This window comes from Mirounga angustirostris, unplaced genomic scaffold (genome assembly GCF_029215605.1).
Source record: "Mirounga angustirostris isolate CCGP_5_RB_7025 unplaced genomic scaffold, mMirAng1.0.hap1 SCAF_13, whole genome shotgun sequence".
Classification (NCBI taxonomy): domain Eukaryota; kingdom Metazoa; phylum Chordata; class Mammalia; order Carnivora; family Phocidae; genus Mirounga; species Mirounga angustirostris.
The window spans coordinates 31,887,437-31,913,902 of NW_026991721.1; the positions used below are offsets into that span (position 1 = coordinate 31,887,437).

At 36.2% G+C, this 26,466-nt stretch overlaps 1 protein-coding gene across 1 annotated transcript in view; it reads right to left on the reverse strand.

Annotated features, from left to right (window-relative positions):
• Positions 1–26,466, reverse strand: part of ANO3 (anoctamin 3) — a 400,310-nt gene that overhangs the window by 72,897 nt on the left and 300,947 nt on the right. Inside the window, exons 8-13 of the mRNA XM_064575888.1 lie at positions 26,151–26,195; positions 20,652–20,783; positions 18,882–18,988; positions 16,541–16,596; positions 12,299–12,420; positions 8,051–8,185 (exon numbers count right to left, since the gene is read on the reverse strand). Of these exons, the coding sequence (XP_064431958.1) occupies positions 8,051–8,185; positions 12,299–12,420; positions 16,541–16,596; positions 18,882–18,988; positions 20,652–20,783; positions 26,151–26,195 (597 nt within the window). The remainder of the gene's footprint in view (positions 1–8,050; positions 8,186–12,298; positions 12,421–16,540; positions 16,597–18,881; positions 18,989–20,651; positions 20,784–26,150; positions 26,196–26,466) is intronic.

Consider the following 26,466-nt stretch of genomic DNA (forward strand, 5'->3'; position numbering starts at 1 on the left):
AAAAATAAAAAAAAGCAGGGGCACCTGGGTGGCTCAGTCGTTAAGCATCTGCCTCGGCTCAGGTCATGATCCCAGGGTCCTGGTATCGAGCCCCGCATCGGGCTCCCTGCTCTGCGGGGAGCCTGCTTCTCCCTCTCCCACTCCCCCTGCTTGTGTTCCCTCTCTCGCTGTCTCTCTCTCTCTGTCAAATAAAATCTTTAAAAAAAAAAAAAAAAAAAAAAAAAAGAAGGTGCTTAACCCCTCTGGCTAATCCTGCGGGAAGCAGCAAGGCAGGAGGAAAAGAAGAAATGGACACAGGGGGAGGGGTGAACAGGTCAGGAAGGATTTCTGTGGCTCCAACATAACTTTTTAGGATATTTGTGTAATAGAGATTTGTGTTTGCGTCTTTGTTTTTAGAAGTCTCTGCCAGGATACTGGAACGGTAATTCCTCTTGTGAGGAATGCCCGAGGGAGTTTTAACCAAGCTCACAGCTTGGAAGTGGCTGAGCTGAAATCAAAGCGGAATATCCTGATTTCTCAAGCCTGTTGATCTTTCTCCTGGATCTCACTGCCTTCGAATCACCAAAATGAACAGCATCCATAGTTCAGATGACTTCATAACTCCCACTACAGTCAATGGGTGCATTATGTTCATTGGAAATTTGAGGGAGTTGGTTTTTTTGCGGTATCTTGACACACAGACATGACAGTTGTTATTTACTGAATATGTATTGTATGTATATATATGTATTATATTCTCTATTAGAATTAAACTTTCTAATATTTGTCTCTTCAGTTTTATACCGACTACCTTTAAAGGTCTCAGCACCCATTATAGATGACCTTGTGACGCGAGTCGGATACCAATAACAATGTCTCAAAAGCTTCCCAGACTGAGAGTTCACAGCAACCTATTTTTATTTTTATTTTATTTATTTCTTTTTTTTAAGATTTTATTTATTTATTTGAGAGAGAGAGAATGAGAGATAGAGAGCACGAGAGGGAAGAGGGTCAGAGGGAGAAGCAGACTCCCTGCGGAGCAGGGAGCCCGATGTGGGACTTGATCCCCGGACTCCAGGATCATGACCTGAGCCGAAGGCAGTTGCTTAACCAAATGAGCCACCCAGGCGCCCAACAGCAACCTATTTTTAAAATGTCTTGTGCTTTTACCTGTCATAAGTGTCCCTTTCCCACTTAGTAGCCTCTAAATAAATTGTTTTTCACTAAATCTGCTTAGGAAATGTTGAAAGTAGTTTAAAGGCTTTTGAAAATACATCTGGAAATGCAGCTGTTTAATAAATAATAATACAAGTTTAATCGGCAGGGTTTACAGCACGATTTACTGTTTTTAAAGATAGATATACTCAAATGAAGCAAAAAGACAATGTATATGTATATCAACTCTCACTCCAAAGTAGGAATACATAGTAAGTAATAACATCATATAGTAATACCACACTTTAAGGTGGGCAAAGGTGGGTTCATGTCCATTAAGTCTGGTCCTCACTGCAATCTCCTGCAATGGTAATTATCTCCACAACTCAGAGGAAACTGATGTTTAATTTAAGTAATTTGCTCACGTCATACTGCTAACAAGAGGTACTTCCGGGAACCAGGTTTAGGTTTTTGTGATTCTAGGTCCAGTTCCCCATTAACTATAACATATTTAAAAGAGAAAGCTTTATTTCATATTAAAAGCAACTTTCCAGTAAAGGGAATTAAGAGTACACTTATCATGAAAAGCTCTGAGTAATGTATAGAACTGGTGAATCATTATATTGTATACATGACACTAACATTACACTGTATGTTAACTGTACTTGAATAAAAAAAACCTCTGGCAAATAAAAAAAAATAAAAGGAACTTTTCTATAAAACTAGTTTATTAATGGTGATGATAATCTTAAAGGTCTAATAAATACTATAATTCTCCTACTCTCACATACATCATCTTGCTAGTAATCAGGACATCTATATGAAGTAGAAGAAAAGCAAGTAAAACATTCATATTAAAAGACCAAAAGAAAAACAAGATTATACCTCCTCTTAGTTATACCATTAATTTGTAGGAACAAGAATTAACACAGACCTTGAAGGAAATTTTGATTAAAATTTCATAATTCACTCTGTTTCAAGAATGACACAGTGTGTCCTGCACTGAAATCTCATACTAAAAAGTAGTAGAGTCAGTTTATACCACATCATTTTTCCCACCTCCCACATGGTCAAACAAAAGCACAAATCTATCAAAGCACCATGTCTAGAATCCCAATCCATCAGACTGAGTCCTATTTTTTAATTCCAGAATTATTAAACTCATTTTCTATAAGTTGTTCAAAGTTCAACTTGATATGTAACACAAAAAATAAACAACTTGTGACAACATATTTTTTAGCCTGAATTAAGGAAGTGAATACTATCACAAATTTCTTTGACTTAAGTTAACCACTAGAGGGAGGGAGAGTGTCCAGCATGAATGTTTCTTCATTTCGTTTGCACAGCCTGATAATAGAAACCGCCACTTGAATTGTGGCTTTCTTTCATTTTATGTCTATTGTTAGATATACACATCAAGGGCTGATTCAAAGGAAATAATAATTACCACCAACATAAGATAATGGGAGAGGGAGCGATTTGTCTTTTTTGGGGGTGGCTGTCTGGACCAGCTCCCAGGTCTTTATGTTTCCTGTGATCCTGTTAACATGACAAAGTACAGAAGAAGATGCTTGGTGATGTCCATTTTGAGGAAATGTGAAAATGTGAAAGTGGGTTTAAGGGAAGGCAGTATGAAAGCATGAGTAAAACATGATTTTAGAATCAGATATAATCATCGGGGAAAAGTAAATCAAATCACAAGATACTACTCTATATCTGTTAGGATTGCTATTATGAAGCAAAGCAAAACAAAACAAACAACATGTGTTGGCAAAGATGTGGAGATTTGGGGACATTTGCACACTGTTGGTGTGACTATAAAATGGTGCAGCCACTATGGAAAACAATATGGAGGTCCCTCAAAAAATCAAAAATAGAACTACCATAAAATCCAGCAATCCCACTTCTGGGTATGTATCTAAAAGGACTGAAACTAGGATCTAGAAGAGATATCTGCACTCCCGTGTTCATTGCAACATTATTCACAATAGCCAAGATATCAAAATGGCCCTGGTGCCCATCAAAAAATGAATAAAGAAAATGTCATATAAACACACAATAGAATATTATTCATCCTTAAAAAAGAAGGAAACCCTAACATACGCAGCAACATGAATGAACCTGGAGGACACTATGCTAAGTGAAATAAGCCAGGCACAGGACAAATGATGCATGATTTCACATATATTCAGTATTTAAAACAGTCAAACTCATAGAAACAGAACAGAATCATGTTGCCAGAGGGTAAGGGAGGGGGAAATCGGGAGTTGCTGTTCAACAGGGATAAAGTTCCAGTTATACAATATGAATAAACTCTAGAGATCTGTTGTGTGACATTGTGCCTAGAGTTAACAATACTATAGTGTGCATTTAAAAATTTGTGAAGAGGGTAAATCTAATGTCAAGTGTTCTTTCCACAATTTTAAAAAATCCAATAAAGGTTTAAAACTTAGCTGACCACTTACTACATACATTTCTCTGACCAAGTCACTTACCTCTCTGATGGAGATAATAACTAACTGGGATATTACATAAGGGATATTGATACTGTGCCTGGAACATCATAGGCCCTAGATAGACTATTGCTAAGGATGTTGTTAGGAGAGGGTTAAAGAGGTCCTTTATGACTTAACAGCTTTTGAAAACCTGGTCTGATGCTAAGGATCACTTAAATTTCTCAGTGAGTTCTAATGGCAAAGAGTAAAGGATGGACCAGAAAGTTGGGGCTTCTCCTCTTTGCCCTGGACCTGGAAAACCATTTTATCTGCCTTCTTGTTCATTTTCATATTCCTATGATATGTACTCTGCCAGGCAAACATCTGACCACATTTGGTTAGGTAAGACCAATGAACACACGTAAATATACATATGTACATGTACACACAGTAATAATCTACAACTTGATTGCTAGATAATTTTACAATTAACTACAAGGCAATTAATAAATATGACCTTAGTTTTCATGAACATAGTTGATAGAAACATAATAAACACAACCTAATCTTCAGATTTTTAACATTCTGTTACCTTGTAATAAAAAAAGAACTTAATAAAATAGTACTAAAACAAAGCAACACTAAATAAAAGCCCTGTGTCCTCCCATTACCTGCCATGATAACACCTCCAACTTAACCATGACTTAACTATGTCTGACACCTTGAATAGAAACTTTTTGAAATTTTGAAAGTCAAGATATTCAGTGATGCTTATCTTGGTTTAGAATAGAAAGTCTGACAAGATGTTAATTATAGTGTGACAGAGTAGCAGTGATATAATACCATAAAGCACTGAAGAAAAGAGTTTGCTAATGCCTTTTAAAACACTCCTTGTACTAAAGGTACTCATATGCAAAGAGTCTAATTACTTTCTCGGTACATAAATCAATAGGAATGGCAAATCTATTCCTTTCATTGCCTTTTGTTCATTTTCAGCTTTGTAGGGGTAGAGGAAGGAGTCTATACCACATAGTAAAACTTTGTGAATATGTTCTCCATAGAACAAACTTCAACAGTAGCTACCCATGTAAGAATCATTTTATGTCTCTATCAATTCATTTTAAAACAGTGGTTTTCCCAGGTTTCTTCCCATTCCGTTTTCCCTCCCTTCCCCTATGGAAGAAATCAGAGAGAAAGAGAGAGACAAACCATGAGAGACTCTTAAGTATGGGAAAGAAATTGAGGGTTGCTGGAGGGGAGGTGTGTGGGGGGAATGGGGTAATTGCGTGAGGGGCATTAAGTAGGGCACGTGATGTGATGAGCGCTGTGATATGTGACTGATGAATTACTGAACTCTGCATCTGAAACTGATGTACTATATGTTAGCTAATTGAATTTAAATAAAATAAATAAATAAATGAATAAAAATTAAAAAAAAATAAAAGAGTGGTTTTCTAAAACCCTGAAGACTCTACCAAAAACACTGTTAGAACTAATACATGAATTCAGTAAAGCTGCAGAATACAAAATCAATATACAAATATCAGTTACATTTCTATACACTAACAATAAACTACCAAAAAGAGAAAAAGAAAACAATTCCATTTACAATTGCCCTAAAAAGAATAAAATAATTAGGGCTAAATTCAACTGATGAGGTAAAAGATCTAAACATTGAAAACTAAGACATTGATGAAAGAAATTGAAAAAGACACAAATAAATGGGAAGATATTTTGTGCTCATGGATTGGAAGAATTAATACTGTTGAAATGTCTATACTACCAAAAGATATCTACAGATTCAGTGCAATCTCTATCAAAATTTCGATGGTATTTTCAGAGAAATAGAAAAAGCAATCCTAAAATTTTTATGGAACACAACAAACCCTAAATAGCCAAAGCAATCTTGAGAAAGAAGAACAAAATGGAAGGCATGACACCTGGTTTCAAATAATATTATAAAGCAATAGTAATCAAAACAGTATGGTATTGGCATAAAAATAGGCCCATAGATCAATGGAACAAAATACAGAACCTAGAAACAAACCCAGGTATATGTGGTCAATTTTTGACAAAGTGGGCAAAATATACCATGGAAAAAGGATAGTCTTTTCAATAAATGGTATTGGGAAAATTGGATATCCACATGCAGAAGAACAAAACTAAACCCCTATCTTATACTATATGTAAAAATTAACTCAGAATGGATTAAAGACTTAGATTTAAGACCTGAAACCATAAAACTCCCAGAAGAAAACATAGGGGGTAAACTCTTTGAAACTGGCCTTCCCAGTGATTTTTAGTATTTGGCACCAAAAGCAAAGGCAACCAAAGCAAAAATAAACAAGCGGGATGGACGCATCAAACTAAAAACTTCTGCATTAGCAAATAAAACTACCAACAAAACAAAAAGACAACCTACAGAATGGGAAAAAATATTTACAAAACATATATCTGATAAGGGGTTAATATCCAAAAATATATAAAGAACTCATACAATTCAATAGCAGAAAAACAAGCAATCTGATTTAAAAAACGGGCAGAGAAACTGAATAGACATTTTTTCAAAGAAGATCTACAAGTCAACAGGTAATGAAAAGGTGATCAACATCATTAATCATCAGAGTAATGCAAATCAAAGCCATGGTGAGATATCACCTCACACCTGTTAGGATGCCTATAATCAAAGCACTGCTGATGGGAATCTAAATTGGTGCAGCCACTATGCAAAATAATATGGAGGTTCCTCAAAATATTAAAAATAGAACTACCATATGATCCTGCAACCCCAGTTCTAAGTGTATATCCAAAGAAAATGAAAACAGGATCTTAAAAAGGTATCTGCATTCCTATGTTCATTGTAGCATTACTTACAATAGCCAAGATATATAAATAACTTAAGTGCCCATTGATGAATGTATAAAGAAGACGTGGTGTGTTGTGTGTTTGTGTGTGTGTGTGTGTGTGTGTATAATGTAATATTCAGCCATGAGAAAGAAGGAAATCCTGCCATTTGTGACAACATGGATGGATCTTGAGGGTATTATACTAAGTGAGATAAGCCAGAGGAAGAAAAATTATTTTATGGTATCACTTTAAAGTAAATCTTTAAGAAAGCCAAACTCATAGAAAGAGAGAATAAAAAAGTAGGAAAAAGTGCTTTTCTTTCCAAGACACTATAACTTCAAATCATAACCTGTTTTCTTAGCTTCAGAGGTTACTGATTTAACAGCATACAGAAAAATGCCCAAATAGGGATGGATGTTTCCACTGGGCACAAGTTTGTTCAGGAAGATGCTGCCTTCCAGAGTGGTAGTGAGTTTGCAAAATTCTGAAATAAACCTCTGACTAGATGAAATGTGTTTGAACAGTAGGTGTTTCTTTGTTTTCAAACTAATTATCATTTAGCATTCATGGAGAGCAAGGGGACATTAAGATACCAAATCACGGAAGTTGGCTATGGAACTGGATTTAACTCTAGGACAATGGAAGTATATTGTTTTTAGGCAAATTGTTATCCATACAAGGAAATTATTTTTATGATCCCATTAACTGTTATGATTACTACCCAGTAGTAAGGTCATGGTTAAAAGATGGGCCAAAGGAGAACAAAGTGCTGAGCTTTAAAGGAGGGAAGTGCTTTTCATATTTTGAATTATATCATACAAGCCTGAACTTGATGATATCCTTGTATATATTAAATAAAACATTTATTATGAGGATTCTTCAATGTCTGGGTGAGTGTTGTCTCTGCTGAATAATAATGTATTGTTCCTCCACCCAAATCTTGAGTGATTTCAACTTGAACAGTAGAATCTCCATTCTCATAAATGCTTGATTTTTGTCAAACCTTATTTCACTACCATCTTGATACCTTAAGTTGATACTAAAAAACTTACAAATATTTGTTCTTATAGAGAATAAGAAGAAAATAGAAAGTGATTTTATGTTCTCAGAAGGGAAGACTGCTCAGAGCAGGATTTATGTTCTACAAATATTTTTGTTCAGACATCTCTAAATACGTAAGTTTCTCTCATCTGGAAAAAGGATGGTAGTGAAGTTCCTATCAAATGATAAAAAAAAGAACATTATCGGGAAGCTCTTTGTATATTGTAAGTGTTTAAAGAATTGTAGTAATTTAGATTATTTGAACTACCTTAGTGAGAAGGCATTCTGGACTACCAAATACTATGGAAATGTAAATTATATAAAACTACCATTGCATTGTTGAATTATTAAGTGGGATATACTAGAAAGAGAAATTTTGCATACAGAGAAACAGTCTTAGAACTTATCCAAGAGAATTTGCATATAAAAATATGGAAATGGCCTTTTAAAAATAGTGCTTTTCTCTTCCCCTCAGAAATCCCAGCAAATAAATTGTAGAACCATGAGTTGTTTTTCACAGTCAGCATTATCATAAAGCTTTTGCCAATCAGAATAAAGGCCAACACATTTTAATAAGGCTGTTAATAGCTCACCTTACTTGACTTCCATTCATTGTAAATATTCCATAGAAGAACACACACAAGCCAACAAGTGCTGCAGGAATCAGCATTCCAGTATACCATCCCAGCCAAGCAAAGTATAGCCCAATCTTCTCACCGAAGTAGAGTCTGCATGAGAAAGCAAACCCTTAGTTTAAAGCAACATAAGTACCATGGCAAATGTTGATGTCACACCTAGTCAAAATTTCAGATGGACATACCAGCTCAGTTCCTCAGTAAGTTCCATCTGGGGTATCTTAATATTCCCACTTGTTAATGAATCCAATAATGGTGATGCTGTTTATCTTTAAACATTGTCATTACAGGGGTAATTTTATAAAATGTATTCTTTCTGTGTCAAACTTCTTAACAAGGTTCATAAAACTTTTAAAAGCCAGTTATTGACTTTCTCCATCCTCCTAGCAAAATGTCTTTTTGTTTTCCACACACAGAGCTGTGCTAAATCATATTGCTTTTGTGTAAATTAGAAAAAAGTCTTCCCTGTAGGTAGATGTTGAGAGTAGATTTGATTTGAGTCTCCATCTGCACCCTTGGCCAGACTCCCTTAGGCTAGACACAGTCATGTCACACCTTCCTCAACAAAGTTAACTCTGCGGCTCCTGGAGCACACAGTTCTTTCCTTGGCCAATGCTGTTCCCTTACTTTGGAATATTACATTTCATCTTCCTCCCTTGTCTGGCTTGTACACATCCTTCACTTTATATCACTTCTTACAGGAAGCCCTTCCTGACTTCCACTGCAACCCTGGCTTAGATGCTCCTGATCTTGTTCCCATACTACCCTCACCCACATTTCAGTGTCCTAAATTTATAACACTTTATGACAATTCACCTGTCACTCTTCCATTCCTCTCCCACTCCATAAGACTTCAAGTGCCTGAAAGCGGACCTGTGTCTTTTTCACTAGCACCCACCACAAGGAGTACTGAATGAAGCTAAGGAAATGAATATATTTTATTTCCCTTGAGCCGATGAACATAGTTTATATGGAAATGGCAGATGAATAAGACAGTTCTAATGACTATCTTATTGCTCTTTCTTCACCAAGTCTACTGACAATATCAACTGCCACACAGTTTATAAAGCTCTGGTAAGAAATAATAATTTCTTGAATTCTCTATGACTGTTTGGTCTCCATCTTCTAAAAATGGTTACTTAACACAGTTTTGTTCCAGGGATAGCTCTAAAAATTGGTGTTTCACAGTTCATTTAGGAATATTGCGCTGGGAAGTGATTCTTTCTGGGAAGGAAATTTTCTTGGTATTTTTTTCCTTGACAAGACAATTCTCTTGGTATTTTTTTTCTTTCTGAAAATCATTCTTTTTCTACGTCACTCTCTGTATTGTGCCGGTTAAAATTTTGCATATTCTAATACCAGGTATAGAAATGGAGTCATCCTCCATTTATCTAAGTTTTTGTTTTTTTCATTGATTTCTCCTAGGAGACACAGATCAGTAGATCATTCACTTCTCCTACAACGGTATGTTCTAGTTGAGACAAAAGCTTATCGTATCAACAGGTATTGCAATAAAGCCATCTGTTCCTTTAAGTAAGTGTTCCTCTGTGGAGTAGAGTAGGTTTTCGCATATATTACTAACATAATGGAATGTCTTTATAATAATGACTACAGAGGACTGCACAGACAACCCCCCCTTAAACAGGCAGCATTATACTGAGATTTTCAATTACATACTGTTGAAGGTTAAGAGGAACAACAATATTATATGACAGTAGTTTAATCACCTAAGTTACAGCAGATTTTAGATCTGATTCAGGAGAGGGAGAAGCTAGTTCCAGGCCAAGAAAGCTGATGGAAACCCCCTTGACCTAGAGCACTGGTTATTCATAATATTCTAGGATCTCTAGAGGAATCTCAAAAACCATGCCGAGGCAGGGAGGAATTGCTAGGTTGCTCTCCGTGTCACTCCTCACTGTACTTCACTCATAGCCATTCTCTTTTTATCTGTTTTATATTTTGGTAACAAGCAGGTTCCTAGAGAGCAGGAACATGCTGAAGTGCCATCTATACTCTTTTATGACCTTCATCTTGGGTAGGCCCTTCATCTCCTCCCTCTCTTCTCAGCCACTTGAACACAAAGTACTTTCATAAGCAAAATTTCCCTTCTATGTCAATAGCCAAATAATTGGTAACAGTATCCAAATAACCTTAGTTATTAAAAATAAAGGTTGCTTGCTGAAATTACCTGAAGCAGCAATAGCAATATGTCCAATAGATAAGAGAATTATTGACGCTGAAATGCTTGCTTGAAAACACCAACTTCATTTTGGTTCCTAATAATAAATATGGTTCTGTGAGCTAGCATATCTCATTGTGTTCACATATCCCTAAAATAACAATTCTTTCCTCTCTCTCTCTAAATAAAAAAAAAAAAAAATCAATGGGGCACCTGGGTGGTTCAGTTAGTCACGTGTCCAACTCTTCAGTTCAGCTCGGGGATGGAGCCCCACTTTGGGCTCCGTGCTGAGCATGGAGCCTGCCTAAGATTCTCTCTCTCCCTCTGCCCCTCCCTACTGTTCACACTCTCTCTCTTAAAAAAACAAAACAACAAAAAAGCACCAAAACAAAAAACACCTGCATAAATAAAGATCTGATAATTTGTTGTGAATGACAGAATAAGAATCAAAGCATCTTGATTTTGGATATGCCCAGGAGGCTCACCTTCATGGACTGTATCACTTATGCTCCTTCCTTCTTTGGGCTTCCGGAAGGGCTCTTTGGCTAACTGAAGGTACAATTGAAGGTATCACAGAGTGGGATCAAAGAGATATCGGTGTATTAATTATGCTTCTACCTTCTCCTTCTTGGGACATGATTTGCCCGTAGCTGCTTTCCTTCTAAGACTGTAGCTTCTGTCAGGCATCCTCCACTTCTGTTTTTGACAGGTTCTACCAACTGTTCTCTCCCCTTGTTCCTCCAGGCTAAGGTCTGATGAGAGCATCCAGCTTTTGCTAGTCCTGGAAGCTTCATCATCATCATCCATTTGTTCCCTTGACACTATTCACAGTTCTGTATATAGTTCTCTTATTAGATTTTCTTTAGCTACTCCTTCTATTCTATCAGTTCTATCAGTTTCCTGCTAGGACAACACTGACAGTTATGAGTTATTCTTGATAATTGTACTTCATAAACAGTTCAAATTATCAATATATATAAACTTATGAATGCTCTTTTTAAATCCTTCTAAGAATATTTACAGTTAGCGACAAACTTGATTAAGTCCTTTTTAATACATATTTCCTGATATTTTTATTTTTTTTAAGATTTTATTTATTTATTTGACAGAGAGAGACACAGTGAGAGAGGGAACACAAGCAGGGGGAGTGGGAGAGGGAGAAGCAGGCCTCCCACTGAGCAGGGAGCCCGATGCGGGGCTCGATCCCAGGACCCTGGGATCAGGACCTGAGCCGAAGGCAGACGCTTAATGACTGAGCCACCCAGGCGCCCCGCCTGATATTTTTAAAAGAACAAATTATCCTCCACCAAAATGAAATAAATAATGAATAAAACAGTATCTGGAGACTAACTGAAATTGAGAGAAGTTACTCACTGTAAATGTGCTTCCTGGAATGGAATACTCACTAAATTCTTGGTTGAAAGACATATGCGTAGATGCTATGTTGGTCATTTTTCTCTTTGCTCTCAGATCCATTTTCTGCCTTTCCCCATTTTGGTTTGTTTTCACAGGGAAGTAGATTACACAAGTTCTATTGTAAATTGCTCCTGGAAAACTCAAAGGTGTAAGGAGCGGGGAAAGCCAAGAGCTTTCCTTCTCTCTTGGCCAAGGTCTTCAGGGAGAAGTAGCCATTCCTTCTTCATGGCTCCACTTCCAACACTTTCACTTCTCTGCGGACAGTCCTAGTCGTGGATGGTGTAGCTCCTGCCCAATGGCCCAGGTAGTGGGCTCTGAAATATACTTCATCCCATTTTCCTTGCAACCTCAAGGCTGTTAGCAATCTTCTTCTGTTGTTAATCTCTGGTTACCTCACTATTCCTGTCTGATTTCTCAGCTTTCCCATCCTTATATAACCAAATCCCTAAATTAAGTTCTTTTTTATTGGAAAGACCTATAGTGGCTTCTTTTTCTCTGACTGCCTCCTGAATGAGATAGATGATTTGGTGGGTGAATAAAATAATTCCAAATCTGGAAAATGACAACAGAACAGCATAATATATCTTCCATTATTAATCCATCCACATTACCTGATTAAATCCAGGGGCTGATGCTTATACCACATTCCCCAGCGTGCCCAGCGCTCATATAATAGATGTCTATTGTTCTGAGGTCCATGCGTTTTGATGGGCTGGCTACTTTTGTAGGCTCCCTGAAACACATAAGATAAATTGATATACATTCCCTTAGTAAATTTGAACTAAATAGGAATTGCTTTTACTATTTTTCCCTTACAGAACAATTTAACAACTTACTGGAAGCTTCAGAAATTGTAAACTTAAGCCCATCACTGGAATGATGTAGTAAATCTCTTTATATTCTTTCATTGAAAATATTCTGATAATTACTTAAAAGTCCTTCCTTAAAGTCATTTTTTAAAACAATGAGGTCCCTTTCACTTAAAGTAAACTAGAATTTAGGTTTTATTATTTGCGACCTAAGGTTTTTTAATAAATACTATATTCACCATCACTGAGAGAAATAGTTGTAATCTTTACTTCAGAAATTAAGAGTATTCTTCTACTTTAAACAGTGACTCCGTCCCAGAAAATATTTATTTTATTTATAGAAGCTAGAGAAGAAAGTAAATGTTCAATCAAAAAGTATAAGGGGTCTAAGTCATAAGAGCTAGTCAAGTTTTTCAATTCCAGAATCCTCATACCTTACTTTAGATAAGATAATCCAAAAATGGAAACATTGTCAAATTCTTTATATCTCTCCTCAAAAACTGTCATATGGGTTGTAATATTAGACACATAGAATTTTATGCCTGATAGAGGAACTGCTTTGCTCTTATAATCAAAAAGGAGAGCAATAGATGTGGTGACTCTATTTTGTAAGCCTTAACTTAGGACAGGATTTAACAAACTCCATCTCATTCCAATGTGTGATTCTACTTTTACAAACAGCTTAATGAAAATTTAAAACAAGTGGAGTTATGCCTTAGTTTCCTCATGTAGATGATGAGAATAAGAATAAATATTAATGATTTCCACATTGAGGGGTTTTGTGAGGGCTCACTTGCATTATAAAGTGCTGGGCACATATAAAGTACAAAATCAGTGTTAATTTACAGTGTTTAATATATTGTGGCCATTGAAAAGTGGAAACAGGGTGATGGGTATTAAGGAGGGCAAGTGTGGTGGTGATGGGCACTCAGTGTTATATACAACTAATGAATTGTTGAACACTACATCAAAAACTAATGATGTATTATATGTCGGCTAATTGAACATATAATAAAAAAGACCCCCAAAAACTAATGATGTAATATATGTTGACTAATTGAACATAATAAAGAAATAAAAATAAAAAAAATTCTCGTTCTAAAAAAAAGTGGAAAACTATCATCTGAGTGATCCCAGACAACCAGGGGTGTGAGTTCTTATGAAGAAAGAGGGCAGCTTGAATCACAGTCTGCAGATGCCTCAAGGTTGAAATGAGAGACACATGTGGATTTCACTCTCTCTCGCTTTCCAATGAAATGGATAAATTAATTAGGTAAAGATAGAAGTACAGTTAAAGTGCTGATGGGGTTTAGGGCAAGAATGTGCTACTTTGGCATGTAGATTATTTCTAAGTTGAAAAAAATTAATGGCCAATAGACTCAAGAAGTTTTTTACCTACCCCCTTACCTGCTCAAACTAATTTATTTTTTTTTAAGATTTTTAAATTTATTTTTTTGAGAGACAAAGAGTGAGTGAGAGAGAGAGAGCACAAGCTGGAGGAGGGGCAGAGGGAGAGGGAGAAGCAGGCTTCCTGCTGAGCAGAGAGCGGGACATGGGGCTTGATCCCAGGACCCCAGGATCATGACCCAAGCTGAAGGCAGTCGATTAACTGACTGAGCCACCCAGGCGGCCCTCCTGCTCAAAATAATTTAGATAGGAAGCCTATGAGAGGGAGGAGAGAAATTACCAAGGATAACTTTTTTACATAAGAATACTTAGCTGCAGGATGTGGCAGGCATTGGTTCACCCAATATTTGCTCTTCCATTGTCCTGTGCATTATCTCCCTCCTAGACCACTGCCCTCTTCTTCTTAACTCAGGATAGCATATCAACCTCAATTCCTGGCTGCTGAAGAGCCTCTCATGTCTTTGTGGGGATCTGTACATGTATAATTAAATTTGCTTTTCTCCTATTAATAACCTGCTTTATGTCAATTTATTAGGTCAGCCAAAGAACCCTGAAGGGAAGAAGAGAAAAGTTTCCTCTCCTACAGTGCAGTCCAAGTTTTCTTCCTTAAGAGCCCAAGACTTTTAAAGCCTAAAGATTAGAAGCTAAGGAGATGAAAGTGAAGATCAAGATTTCAAGCATGGATACATCCACCTGGGAAATGTTTGTTTGCTTGTGCAATTGGACTGATCTGTTAGGATAGACTGCCCTGAGATTGGGTAAGCAAGGGAAGGTGAACCAAAGTCTCAGCTTTATTTCAGTAATTAATGATAAGTTTCTAAAACACCTGAGTTTCCTTCCCAGCCTCAGTGGGCAGACATAGGCACTTCCTGGTAGATTCCTAGTAGATCATTGTTTTAATTCTGCTCAAGAACCTCAACCGTACTGTTCTGGGTTGACAGTGACACCTGTTGGCTGTAAGAGAAAACTGCAGTGATGACGGCTGCTCGCCCGTGTGTTTCCATCCCTGTTCAGAGGACCATGTGCACTCAGTGATCACCCCTCTATATCCTCATGATCAGTCCCCTACTCCAACCAACAGGAAAGAATAAACAGGATTATTATTTACAAACTACTCCAAATAGGTTCCAAATTTCACACAAGAAAGTGTCAAATGAACTGCTAGAACACAGACTAGTTATGTAGATGAAATTACTCACCCAAAGAACAACCCAAAACTTCCTTTGCTATAGAAGCTCTCCCAGGGCCTTAGGTTTGCTACTCTGAACACTGTACCACTTACCGACTATGTCAAATCTGACATCATGTTTAATTTCTCTGAGCCTTATTTCTGTATCTCTATAATGAGAAAATAATAATATCTACCCCTCCAGGATTATTTTCAGATTAATGGGAAAAGGGGGCCTGTCACATGAAATAACCTAACATATTACCCATTATTATTATTTCTATTCCTACTGTAAGTAAGTAAGATATTCATCATAATGAATAGATGCTTTGGGGTCTGGCTTCATGGGCTCAAACCTGTGCTTTTGATACTTAATTTTTCTGTGCCTCAATGATCTAGCTATAAAATGGAGCTATTATTATTGTCTGTCTCAAAGGGTTGTCCTAAGGATTAAATGAGATAATCCATATAAAACAGCTCAGTGCCAAATAGGAAGTGCTCGATGCATTTTATCCTTTATGATTTCTACTAGACCGTGAAGGGGTTACACCTTGTGAGTCCTCAGCCTTTATAAACAGAAGTGATGGGTTCTGAGATTGCTGATCTCAAACCTCTGAAGATCCCATACTTATTTTAAAATGCAAAGTGGCCTTAAAAAGAATATAGTGTGTGTGTGTGTGTGTGTGTGTGTGTGTGTGTGTGTGTTGGGAGAGGATGTTCAAAACTGATTCAAATGTCATTCATGACTCAGCAGGCAGAACGCACCACAGCTTGGAACAGGTGTTTCTTTTTTTCTTTTTCTTTTTTTTTAAGATTTTATTTATTTATTTGACAGAGAAAGAGAAAGAGTGAGAGCAGGAACACAAGCACGGGGAGTGGGAGAGGGAGAAGCAGGCTTCCTGCCAAGCAGGGAGCCCGATGCGGGACTCAATCCCAGGACCCTGGGATCATGACCTGAGCCGAAGGCAGACGCTTAACGACTGAGCCACCCAGGCACCCCGGAGCAGGTGTTTCTAACTTAAAATTGGTAGACAGGTAATAACCTGGCAGAGAATCAAGTAAATAATGGGGTGTGGGTTTGTCTTAGATTTTCAGGCATCACAAAGTGGTAGGCACAAACCAGAACTTGCCCTGTTTGGGAATGGTGTGGAACCCAAGCTGGGTCAAGCATGGAACTCTGCATTGGAGCACAGGATGGTGGTCAGAGTGGTTGAACCATGTCCCTAAGTTCCCTCTGGAGCTGGGACTCCTGACAAGGGAAAAATTGCACAAAGGTTCTAGAGCACTGGGGACAGTATGCAGCCAGAGATCATAATGGGGTCTGAGAAAGGCCCAGGGCCACTCACTGATTGAATCCTCCTAAGAGTGGGTGGCCAGACTTAAAAAATAAATAAATAAAATAAAAGAAGGATCAGCAATGAGCATGAGAAACTTTTTTTCCCCCAATGGAAGTTTTATTTCAAAATTACCTCATGAGGGGGAAAAGCTGCTATGTATGAGCCATTGTTTATAAGTTTACAGATACCTGGAAAGAGGAAAAAAAAAGAACAGTTTTTGAGTCCGTTCAAATGAAGACTTCCTTCTGTAGCAACATATATAAATTTGGGAGAACAAATTAATTTAAAAACTTAAAATAACCCAAATGACACCCATAGCCACATCACCTCTGAAGGCAGGGGCTGTGAAAAGGACTGATACTAAAGAGTCTATTTGTGTCCTTACAACATGAATCAATGGAGATTTGTAAGGTGCCAACACATGGCACTTTGTCATATCATGAAATGTGAGGCATTTTAATACCTATTTATTTGGGATCACATGAACCTGAAGCAAATATTTTTTTCTGCCTCAAAACAACAACATTTGGTCAAGAAAACAGAGGAATTCTCCACCCACAAAATGTCTCTAAAGGATATTGGTTTTGAGAAGTCTTTAAGTAATACTGAGCCAAGGAGACATAAATAGCAATATGTGACCCTTCTTAAAATCTCCATCTCAGCCTGAGTGTAGCGAAATGGACATTCTCATGCTGTCATGGTAAGATTAGATATTGGGAAACTTTTGGAGAATAATTTTTGTTACAGTATTATTTATATTCATAAAGAATAAGAAATAATTGTATACCCAAAATCAGGAAATCATTTAATTATTATGGTGCAATCAATTATACTAGGTACTTGGTAAATAACTGCAATTTGATGAATGCTTATAATAGAATTTTGTACAGCTATTTACAATGTTTACAGACATACCAAAGGGCTTGAGAAAATACTCACACTTTTTAAAAAGGACAAAATTGTAAACACTGCATGATTCTAAAAATCATGTATATATACATCATATTCAACACATCATTATTAGAATCATGCAAGTTTACTATATATACATTCAGTATTAATTTGTGAGAGTGACAACTGAGTTTGGGGATTTTTAAATTTTATTTTTATACCTTTGTGTTTATTGTATGTTCTACAAAGGGCATGATATCTTTACAATCACTTGAAATGTCATATTTTTATTTTTAAAGACTATGTAAATACATAACACTATCACTTAGACACATTTTTATTTTATATTCTGGACTTCTCTATTTTTATTTCTTATTTAGAAAACTAAGTGTCAAAAATTTTTGTAAGGATTTAGTGTCCAAATTAACTATTTTGACTACTCAGTAACAAATGAATTATTAATCAGAGGAGAACCAAAGTCTGAACTTTCCTCTTTAATAAATGGCTGACTTGAAACATAGTTCATTTTACTTCTGTGGCACTATTTTTTAATACAATTCAGTAGAAATTAGTACAAGTTTCCAGTGGCTATCAACTTTTTATTTGTAAAGGTTTTAGGACATAACTAACATTTGATTTCTTTACTGTCTTGTATTTTTCACCCTAATAATTAAAAGACCAACTCGTTTATTACCTGTTTTCTGCTCTGCACTATGTAAACTTTGCAATTTTATTTAATTTTTCTAGGTGAAATTTTCTCAATTTTCTTTTTCAATATACATATAGTAGCATACTGCAATACATTTAAACAACACAGAAATCTAGAAAGTAAAAATTAGCTGTTATTTCACCTTCTGGAGGCAATTTCTAGAGAGTTTCATATATATTCTTCCAGATTTTTTTCTTTTTACAAATGTGTGTTTAGGAAATGGAATTACATTAGACTTATAGTTTTTAATCTGGTCTTTTTTTTCACTTGATTATGCATTGTGGCTACCTTTCAAAGTCAATAAATGGAGAACTAATCACTAATTTCCAATTTCTACAAGTAAGGGGTCTGCGTCGTATACTTTTTTGTGATATATATAGCATACAACAGATGCTCAATAAATTTAAGAGTGAACAAATAACAAATAATTTTAAGTGGATGCATTTATGGAGCATAGCCTAACTTATTGTTAGTTCCTAGTGATGGACGGTTAGAATATTTCCAATTTCATTCTATTCTAATCTTTGTTTATAAACAAAGCCACTATGAACAAACTTCTACATATATTGTTATTCAAAATCTGATTATTTCTTTGAGATACATTCCAAAAAATAAAATTTCTATTCCGAAGTGTTCTCGTTTTGATACATATGGTTAAATGCCCTTGAAAAAGTTTTTGTTGTTGCTGTTGTTTTATTTAGTTTTGTTTTATTGGAAAGCTGAAAAATAGGATGCTTAGAATTTGTGTTCAATGCATTATATCCTCATGTTTCATGCATGAAGGCAAAGCTTCAGATGTGAAAATAAGTATTTCCGGATATAATTAGTAACAGCAAATTCTACCTTCTTTATATTTTTAATTAGTGTTCTTACCCACTTTTGATATTCCATTTTCATATTTCGTGTGCTGTAGCATGTGATAGACTATCCTGCTTCGAGTAGCATTGCTGAAGAATGTGTCCTTGTTGTTTATTATGAAGCTGTTAAGATAAGGGGATTTGTTTTAATATTCAAAGCAGAGCACAGAGTCCAGCAACAGTTACAAGTTTCTAGGTAGTCATCCATCTGTTTTTTCCATTAAAACTAACACTTGAGAAGGATAGTAAGTCAAAAGACAAACCATCCTCTTAAAATAAATCAATTGGCAGAGACAAATACATTTATAAATAATACAAGCATTATCAAACATTCATTTAAAAATCTTTCAGTTTATAGGGAAGCCTAGATGTCCTCTTATTTCTTGTTTAGCATGAAACGGGGACAGCAGCATTAAATTGTCCATTGTCTCCCATAAATTTTGTACTACCTTAAGCAATGTAGTTCCAAATAGAACACATTAAAAATTGATGTCATTTCCCCATACCACGCCTTCCAAGCTAACTTGTCTTGCTTTCCAAACCTCAATAATAAGCAACAGTTCCTTCCCCTTCATGCCCTGTACCGTCCCCAAGTAGTGAGAGTCGCAAAGAGAAACCTTAATGAGCGCCAATGAGTAAAGAGCAAAAGGGTGATCCTGACAGGAAAGGAGGTCTATTTCAGCATTTATTTTGTAATATGGTGGGAGCCTAAAAAAAATGGAAGCATCCTGGACCTTACTCAACTTCTGACAATTCCTGTTTCCAGTTGCTTTATCTCTGTGAGTAATAATCGGCCATTTTTTTCCAGGCAGTTAGTACTGAAGTTTTAGGTCTTCTATGATTCTTGTTTTCTTTTTACCATCCATATTCAAACAGTTGCTGAACCAGTCAACTTTTCTAACTGAACTGCTCTCTCTGGCTTTGAGCTACCCTATTGTTCCGGGTCTCATTGCCTAGATTACAAGAGGAATGTCCTCTTAACCGGCTGCCCAATTTCCCACCTGACTTTTCAAGCACAGCTCTGATTCTCAGAGCACTCCTACTATTAATGTGTCAGCATACATACATCATTAAATTCCTTATTTTCCTTCCAGGTTCTCTATTTTTGCATTTCAGCCTCTCCTTCAGTCTGATTTCCTATAGGCCTGGGTTTTTGCATCTGATAGTCAAATTGTACAATTTATCACACCTTGAAATCTCACATTTCTTTTTTCTCAGGATTTTGCTCTGTCTCTGATATCTAGCCCCCCCCTGCCCCACCTCTCTCCACCTCCCTCCACACTTTTACTTGCTGGAGAGGACGATCTCCTTCAAAAAGTCTTCCTAGATCCTTTCCTCTGGCTGTAGCTTCTCCCTCTCTTGTAAAAATGTGCATTCTATTTGTGTCTTTCCTAACAGGCTGACTTTACTCTGCTTTGTTTCATGGTATTTGTATACATGTCCATTTTAGTAGCTTCCACCATTCTGATATTGTGCTTTTTAGTTTTGTACTTGGATGCACCAACAATTATTTTGAAAGAACTGGGTCCTAGACTACCAGCCCACATGAGTTTACAATTAATTATTCATTTCCTGAATGCCTCTAAATCAGCTGATAAGGAATTAAGAATGCTTGCTGAGAACTGTTCATAAATTAAGTGCAAAAAACATTTTAATAAAATGATACATTCTCTGACTTATTTGGCAAACAATGGAACTGTTCCAAGGTATTTTTGTTCTATCAATAACTCCTAGATAATGAAAGGCATCAAGTCAGGTTGTGGGAGAAAAAGAAATGTGAACTTACTGGTGAATCCGTGCACGGCTGAAGGGGCCGGTATAGCAGTCTGACTCCTGCAGGTTTGGAAAAGCTGACTTGTCAAGAACCATTGGGTTTTGGGACATCCATTTTTTTATTCTCCTAAAATAATTTTGTACACTGGAACAAAGTCACATGAACTAGATTAGGTTGCATTCCAGAGCCATGCCTCTCTTCTATACCATTCCGAAAGAAGAGTTCCAGAAAGACATACACACACCCACACTCATACCCACACACAAGCATTTCTCTTGTCCCCACACCAAAGAAATAAATTCCAAAACAAACCAAATCTTGCAGTTTAAAGTCTTTTGGTTCAACTAAGTTATCCTTATGAGAAAAATCTTGGGGAAAATGTTAAAGAATCATCATACATAAAGGTGGTGTTAGGAAAGAACATAACAATTCAAGGAACATGACACACTTATCTAAGTTGTGAGTGCACAGATGTATGTATACCCACGTATGTAGCGGTAGATTATTTCCTGATTCTCTGAAAGCTCGACAGCCATGTGGCTCTACAAGTGTAGACTGAAAGGAAATAAATGTCTACAACACACTTATTCAACAGCACTGCGAGCCCCAGCTGTGATGGAAACAGCAAGGGTTTTGGTGTCAAGCAAAACCGAGTTCGAAGGCAGCTTGGCACCACAGTGGCTGTGTGAACTGACAGATGTTATTTAACTTCTTGCCTCCATTTCCTCACTCAAAAAAAAAAATTGACTTAGCTGGAGATTTGAAAGTTGCTGTCTTATTTTATTTTTTAAAAATATTTATTTATTTATTTTTAAAAGAGGGGAGGGGCAGCAGGAAAGGGAGGGAGAGAATCACAAGCAGGCTCCACTCTGGGCTCTATCTCACAACCCCGAGATCATGACCTGAGCTGAAATCAAGAGTCGGACGCTTAACTGACTGAGCCACCCTGGCGCCCCTGGTGTCTTATTTTAAACTTGACCCAGGGTCAAGTAGACCCAGGGTGAGCCTACTGCATTTCTAACCAGCTCCTAGGGGATGTCTATGCTGCTATCCACTGGCTGCACTTTGAGTAATGGGTTTAGTACAGACACCAGATATATGACATTAGGAATACTGTTTCAGGAAATCTTATATCATGATACTTTGGTCTCAGCTTTATATTACAGTCACAACTCAGTTCTTATGTATATATACTGATTGGAACCATATTTACTGTACAAAGAAAAACAAGCAAAAGAAAGAGATATTGAGTCCAGAGATTGATTCTGAAAACCTAATTCTGAGTAACTGTAATAATAATTGTGTTTACTTAAAAAAACTGCAATATTTACACACTATTTATGAGGTTCTATCTTTGTCAATTTTTGGCCCCTTCCACAATAGTAAGAATCAAAGTAGCAGAATAGGATAGTTTCCTAGACAAGCACAATGTGTCTTAATATCTGTTTGGCCAGCGCTGCTTAAACTTTTAAAAATTCAGTATAGCAATGTGCCCGCAGCTAATAGTATATCTTAGGAATTATTCCACTCAAGTCTATTATGGTAAGATTACTATGCATAATTTGAAATAACAATCAATTGATGTAAAGTTTAGCATGTGGAGAGTCTGGACCTTTCCTTTACCAGGTAGGTTATCATATAGATCACAAGTCACTTTTGGTTTTAGAGGGACCAAAGTATTTTTTCTAGCCTAAAATAATAAATGGGTGATATCTGAGGTGTTCATTTTGCTTCTTCTCATGATAACAAAGGTCTCTGAAATCACAGAGTATCTCTGTATTTCAGTGACTAGTGCATAGATATTTATAAATCACTGAATGGATTGTATAGCAATTACTCCAGCTTCTTAAACTTGGCACAGTGAGGAACACAGCAGGGTAGGAGGTGGAGGAGGAGTCTTCCAGGACTGAATTTTCCAGTTATTGAAATTGAGGCAAACATTTTCAATCTTTGAGCTTTAGGTTCTTCACCTCTAGAGAGAGGAAGTGATTCTATCTGTCTTACCTTACTAGGTGCTAGAAGGATCAAATAAAAGGATACATTCTGACTGCACTTAGGAAATGATGATGAACTACAGTTTTCTCTGACAAAATACAAATATACGAGAAGCGGAGGTGAATTTTAAAAACATTAATGAAATAAAAGGGCCTTCAGATCATCACTCATTTTTTATAGAAATAAACTATTATAATGTAGACTTTTCATATACACTTTCTATGAAGAAGTAAATGATTCTGATAGTGAAACATGATCAGGCCTAGATTTGAATCATGGGATGCAAAGTTCTAGATTATTACTCAATTTCCTTGATTCTTATTCAATTTTCCCATCTCTTAAAGGAAGGAATATTTCGAGAATTAAATATGTAATGCCTGAATCCACAGTGCTAAGCACCCAGCAAGCACTCAGTAATGTTTACAATAATAATGAGAGTTATTACTACTCTGTCTACTACTACTAGTCTCACCAACATGTCACCAACATGATCTAATGCAGTCGACACTCTACCAAATCTTTGTCACCTTGGCCATCTTGCAGACTCAAGGTTTCACAGCATATTGTGAAAAGGACTTCTAATGGAGCTTTAAGTTCTTTGGCTAAAATCAATGGAAAGCAGAGAATTCTATGGAAATTGAAAAGAATTCTGGATAAAAGGGCCAAAAGAACTTCATTGGAGCACCAACTCTACCCAACCAGCTGTGAAATCTGGGAGAGGGGAGGAGGCATGGGGTTAGTAGAGTGGTGATAATGGTCATTTATTCTCCCAGATCTGCAAAACTAGTTACTCTTTGTTTGCCTCCCTGAAGGGTCATTTTGAAGATGTTTTGATAACTGAATGTGAAAGTGCTTTGTAAACAAATGATAAATAGCAGCACTAATAAAACTATAGCCGTTTCCTATCAACCTGCCAGGAGAAATGACGATCTTCAAAAGCTGGATAATTGCCTGTACATTATTCATCACCTAACTTTTACTGGTCAAGATACCTATGCATAAACATCTTTCCCACTTCAAGAAAGGAAAAGCACAAGTGAAATCTAAATGCACATAATTGATTTTCATTTCTCTCTTGACAATTGTCTATAAATTAGGTTTTTAAAATTTTATAACAATGATGGTCACCACACACACACACACACACACGCACACGGGGGGGGGGAACAGGGGACACTTAAACTTTTTCTCCAAAGTTAAAGTTTAAAAAAAAATCAAAATCAGTCATTTCCCTAAGTGAAAGCCTAAACTCAAGCAAATAATATGACATCCTTTTTCTCAGTTTAATATGTCATATACTTTTATAAATGCCCTTCCTATGTATTTGTTATCCTTCCCATATGCATCCAAAAAGTCAAGGAACAAAGAAAACTATTTGTAATAAGTAAATTGTAAAGAGCTAGGCTGTATATATATATACCACATCTTCTTTATCCATTCATCTGTCAATGGACATGACACAAACAATGAATCATGGAAAACTACATCAAAAACTAATGATGTAATGTATGGTGATTAACATACCAATAAAAATTAAAAAAAAAAAGAGGTAGGCTGTAGTAATGTTTAAGGTATTTTAATAATTATTTGGAACATATAACTGAATTTTCATTTCATGAAATTAAACAAAATAATAAATACAAAAGATAATAAAACATATTATGATACATAATATAGTATTTATTTTTCTAGTTTATTTTTAAGTTTGACCAAAATAGAAAAAAACCCACATTTTTTTCACTATTAAAAATGTTTTCTTTAGAATTTAGTATACACGTTTATCATGCATTCCAAATGCACTCTAAGCTAAATTACATAATATAACATAGAAATTTGTTGCTATTTTAATATACAGGATTTTACCCTTCTGCTAGTCTCTGAAAGAAAGATGCCTGTTTATCAGAAAACCCACTAATTATATAGTAGCAAAATCTCACTAATTCTATAGAGCACACTGAACCTAACCCAAGGACATTTTATCAAAACATCAAACATAATGCAGGCACATGCAGAGAAAAACAAAACTCTCTGCAGTTGTAAATTCATATATTTTATTTCCAATGACTTTTACATTATTATATAAAAATAATTTTGGAAATTTGCTATACGACTAGGACCAAATATGCACAAGGGGAATGATAAAAGTTCATTTTAAATCTGAGCATGTTAACCCAACAAAAAGAAAAATCTGACCTGGCTGAGAAGCATCATTAATAATTTTAGTATTTTAAAGAGACTTTTAAGTACTAATTCCTTTAATATTCATTCTAACTTCAAGTCCCGCCCATTATTTACTTTTTTTGTTACCTGTTCCCACCACATCTAAATTTAATGTTTAAGAGAGACGAACATTCTCCTCTCCTAAAATGAAAATTTTTCTTAAAGTTCTAAATTATATTTAGCCACTTTCTCTGGTAAAGAAACTCGATTTATGGAATCCTTCCCTAAAATGTTCTGATGTTCACACTATATGATTCCAGTTTTGTGTCATTCTGGCTTTAACATCCTGCAGCATTATTCAATAGAGTGTACTCTATCATATTTTGCTTTCACTAACTGATTCTTTTGCAATGAGCAGAAAAAGAGCCAAGTATAAGAAGCCTTTTGTTTTTAGCACCCATTGAATGGAAACTCATTTTCCTCAGTGAAAACAGGGCCAGGGTGATTCAGGTGGGAGAGCTTCTCCTGTCTCACGGTTGTGGTTTGATAAATTCCTTTGTCATAGCTACTGTTACCACAGTAGGTAAAGAGAAGTTTTGAGATGAAGCTCTTGAAAAAAAGGTTGTTTTCAATATTAGGATAAGACAGGCAGCTCAGCTGGTGAGAGCAGGCCTGGAATTCAAAAGATGCTATGTGGCTTTGGTAAACCACTTCATCACTCTGGAGGCTGGTCTCTCTTTGACCACCTCTGTCAAACAAGAGATTTGGACTGAATGATCCAGAAGGTTTCTGCCACGTCTGTTCTTCTATTACTCTAGTGGGTCATCATTTGCCCATCAATCCTGATTTTATAACTATTTTTTAAATTAAAATCTCCTGAGATGCTAACTTGCAATTAAAATCCTCCTGTCACAACATTATATCAAAAAAGGATTGCAGGGACACTTGAGTGGCTCAGTCAGTTAAGCATCTGCCTTTGGCTCAGGTCATGATCCCTGGGTCCTGGGATTGAGCCCCGCATCGGGCTCCTTGCTCAGCGGGAAGCTGCTTCTCCCTTTGTCTCTGCCTCTGCCCCTGCTTGTGCTCTCTCTCCCTGACAAATAAATAAATAAATAAAATCTTAAAAAGAAAAAAGAAGATTGCAGGAATGGCAATGGTAAATAGAAAAAAAAGAGATTATTTGATTTTAAACATTGTTAAATTTGGCTTAAGTCATTTTGGAAATCTTTGAACAAATCAACAAAGTTTTTCTTCCTAAAATTTACAACTGCTGATATGGGTAATCGAATGTTTCTTTTTATTTCTTTTTCCCAAATGATGAATCAGTTGTAAACAAATTACACATCACCCACTGACCTGCCCATTGATTTGTTCCTCCGGTCAGTGTAATAGCATTTTTTCCTGAAAAATAATAGAAACAGATGAAGACAGTCATGTGAAAAAAGAGAAACCAGTGAGTGACAACATTTGATCATACTGAGTATATTAACCCTCCAACTTCCACACACCTAAGAAAGACATGAAATAAGCCGATATAATAGTAAGAATTCTGAATGTACATTGTCTTAATTTCAGACTTGAAGTTACTAATAACAAAAAACTTTGATAAATCAATAGATCACTTTTGAATAGCTGATTTTTAATTCCATTTTTTGAGTCTGTCTTCTGCTAC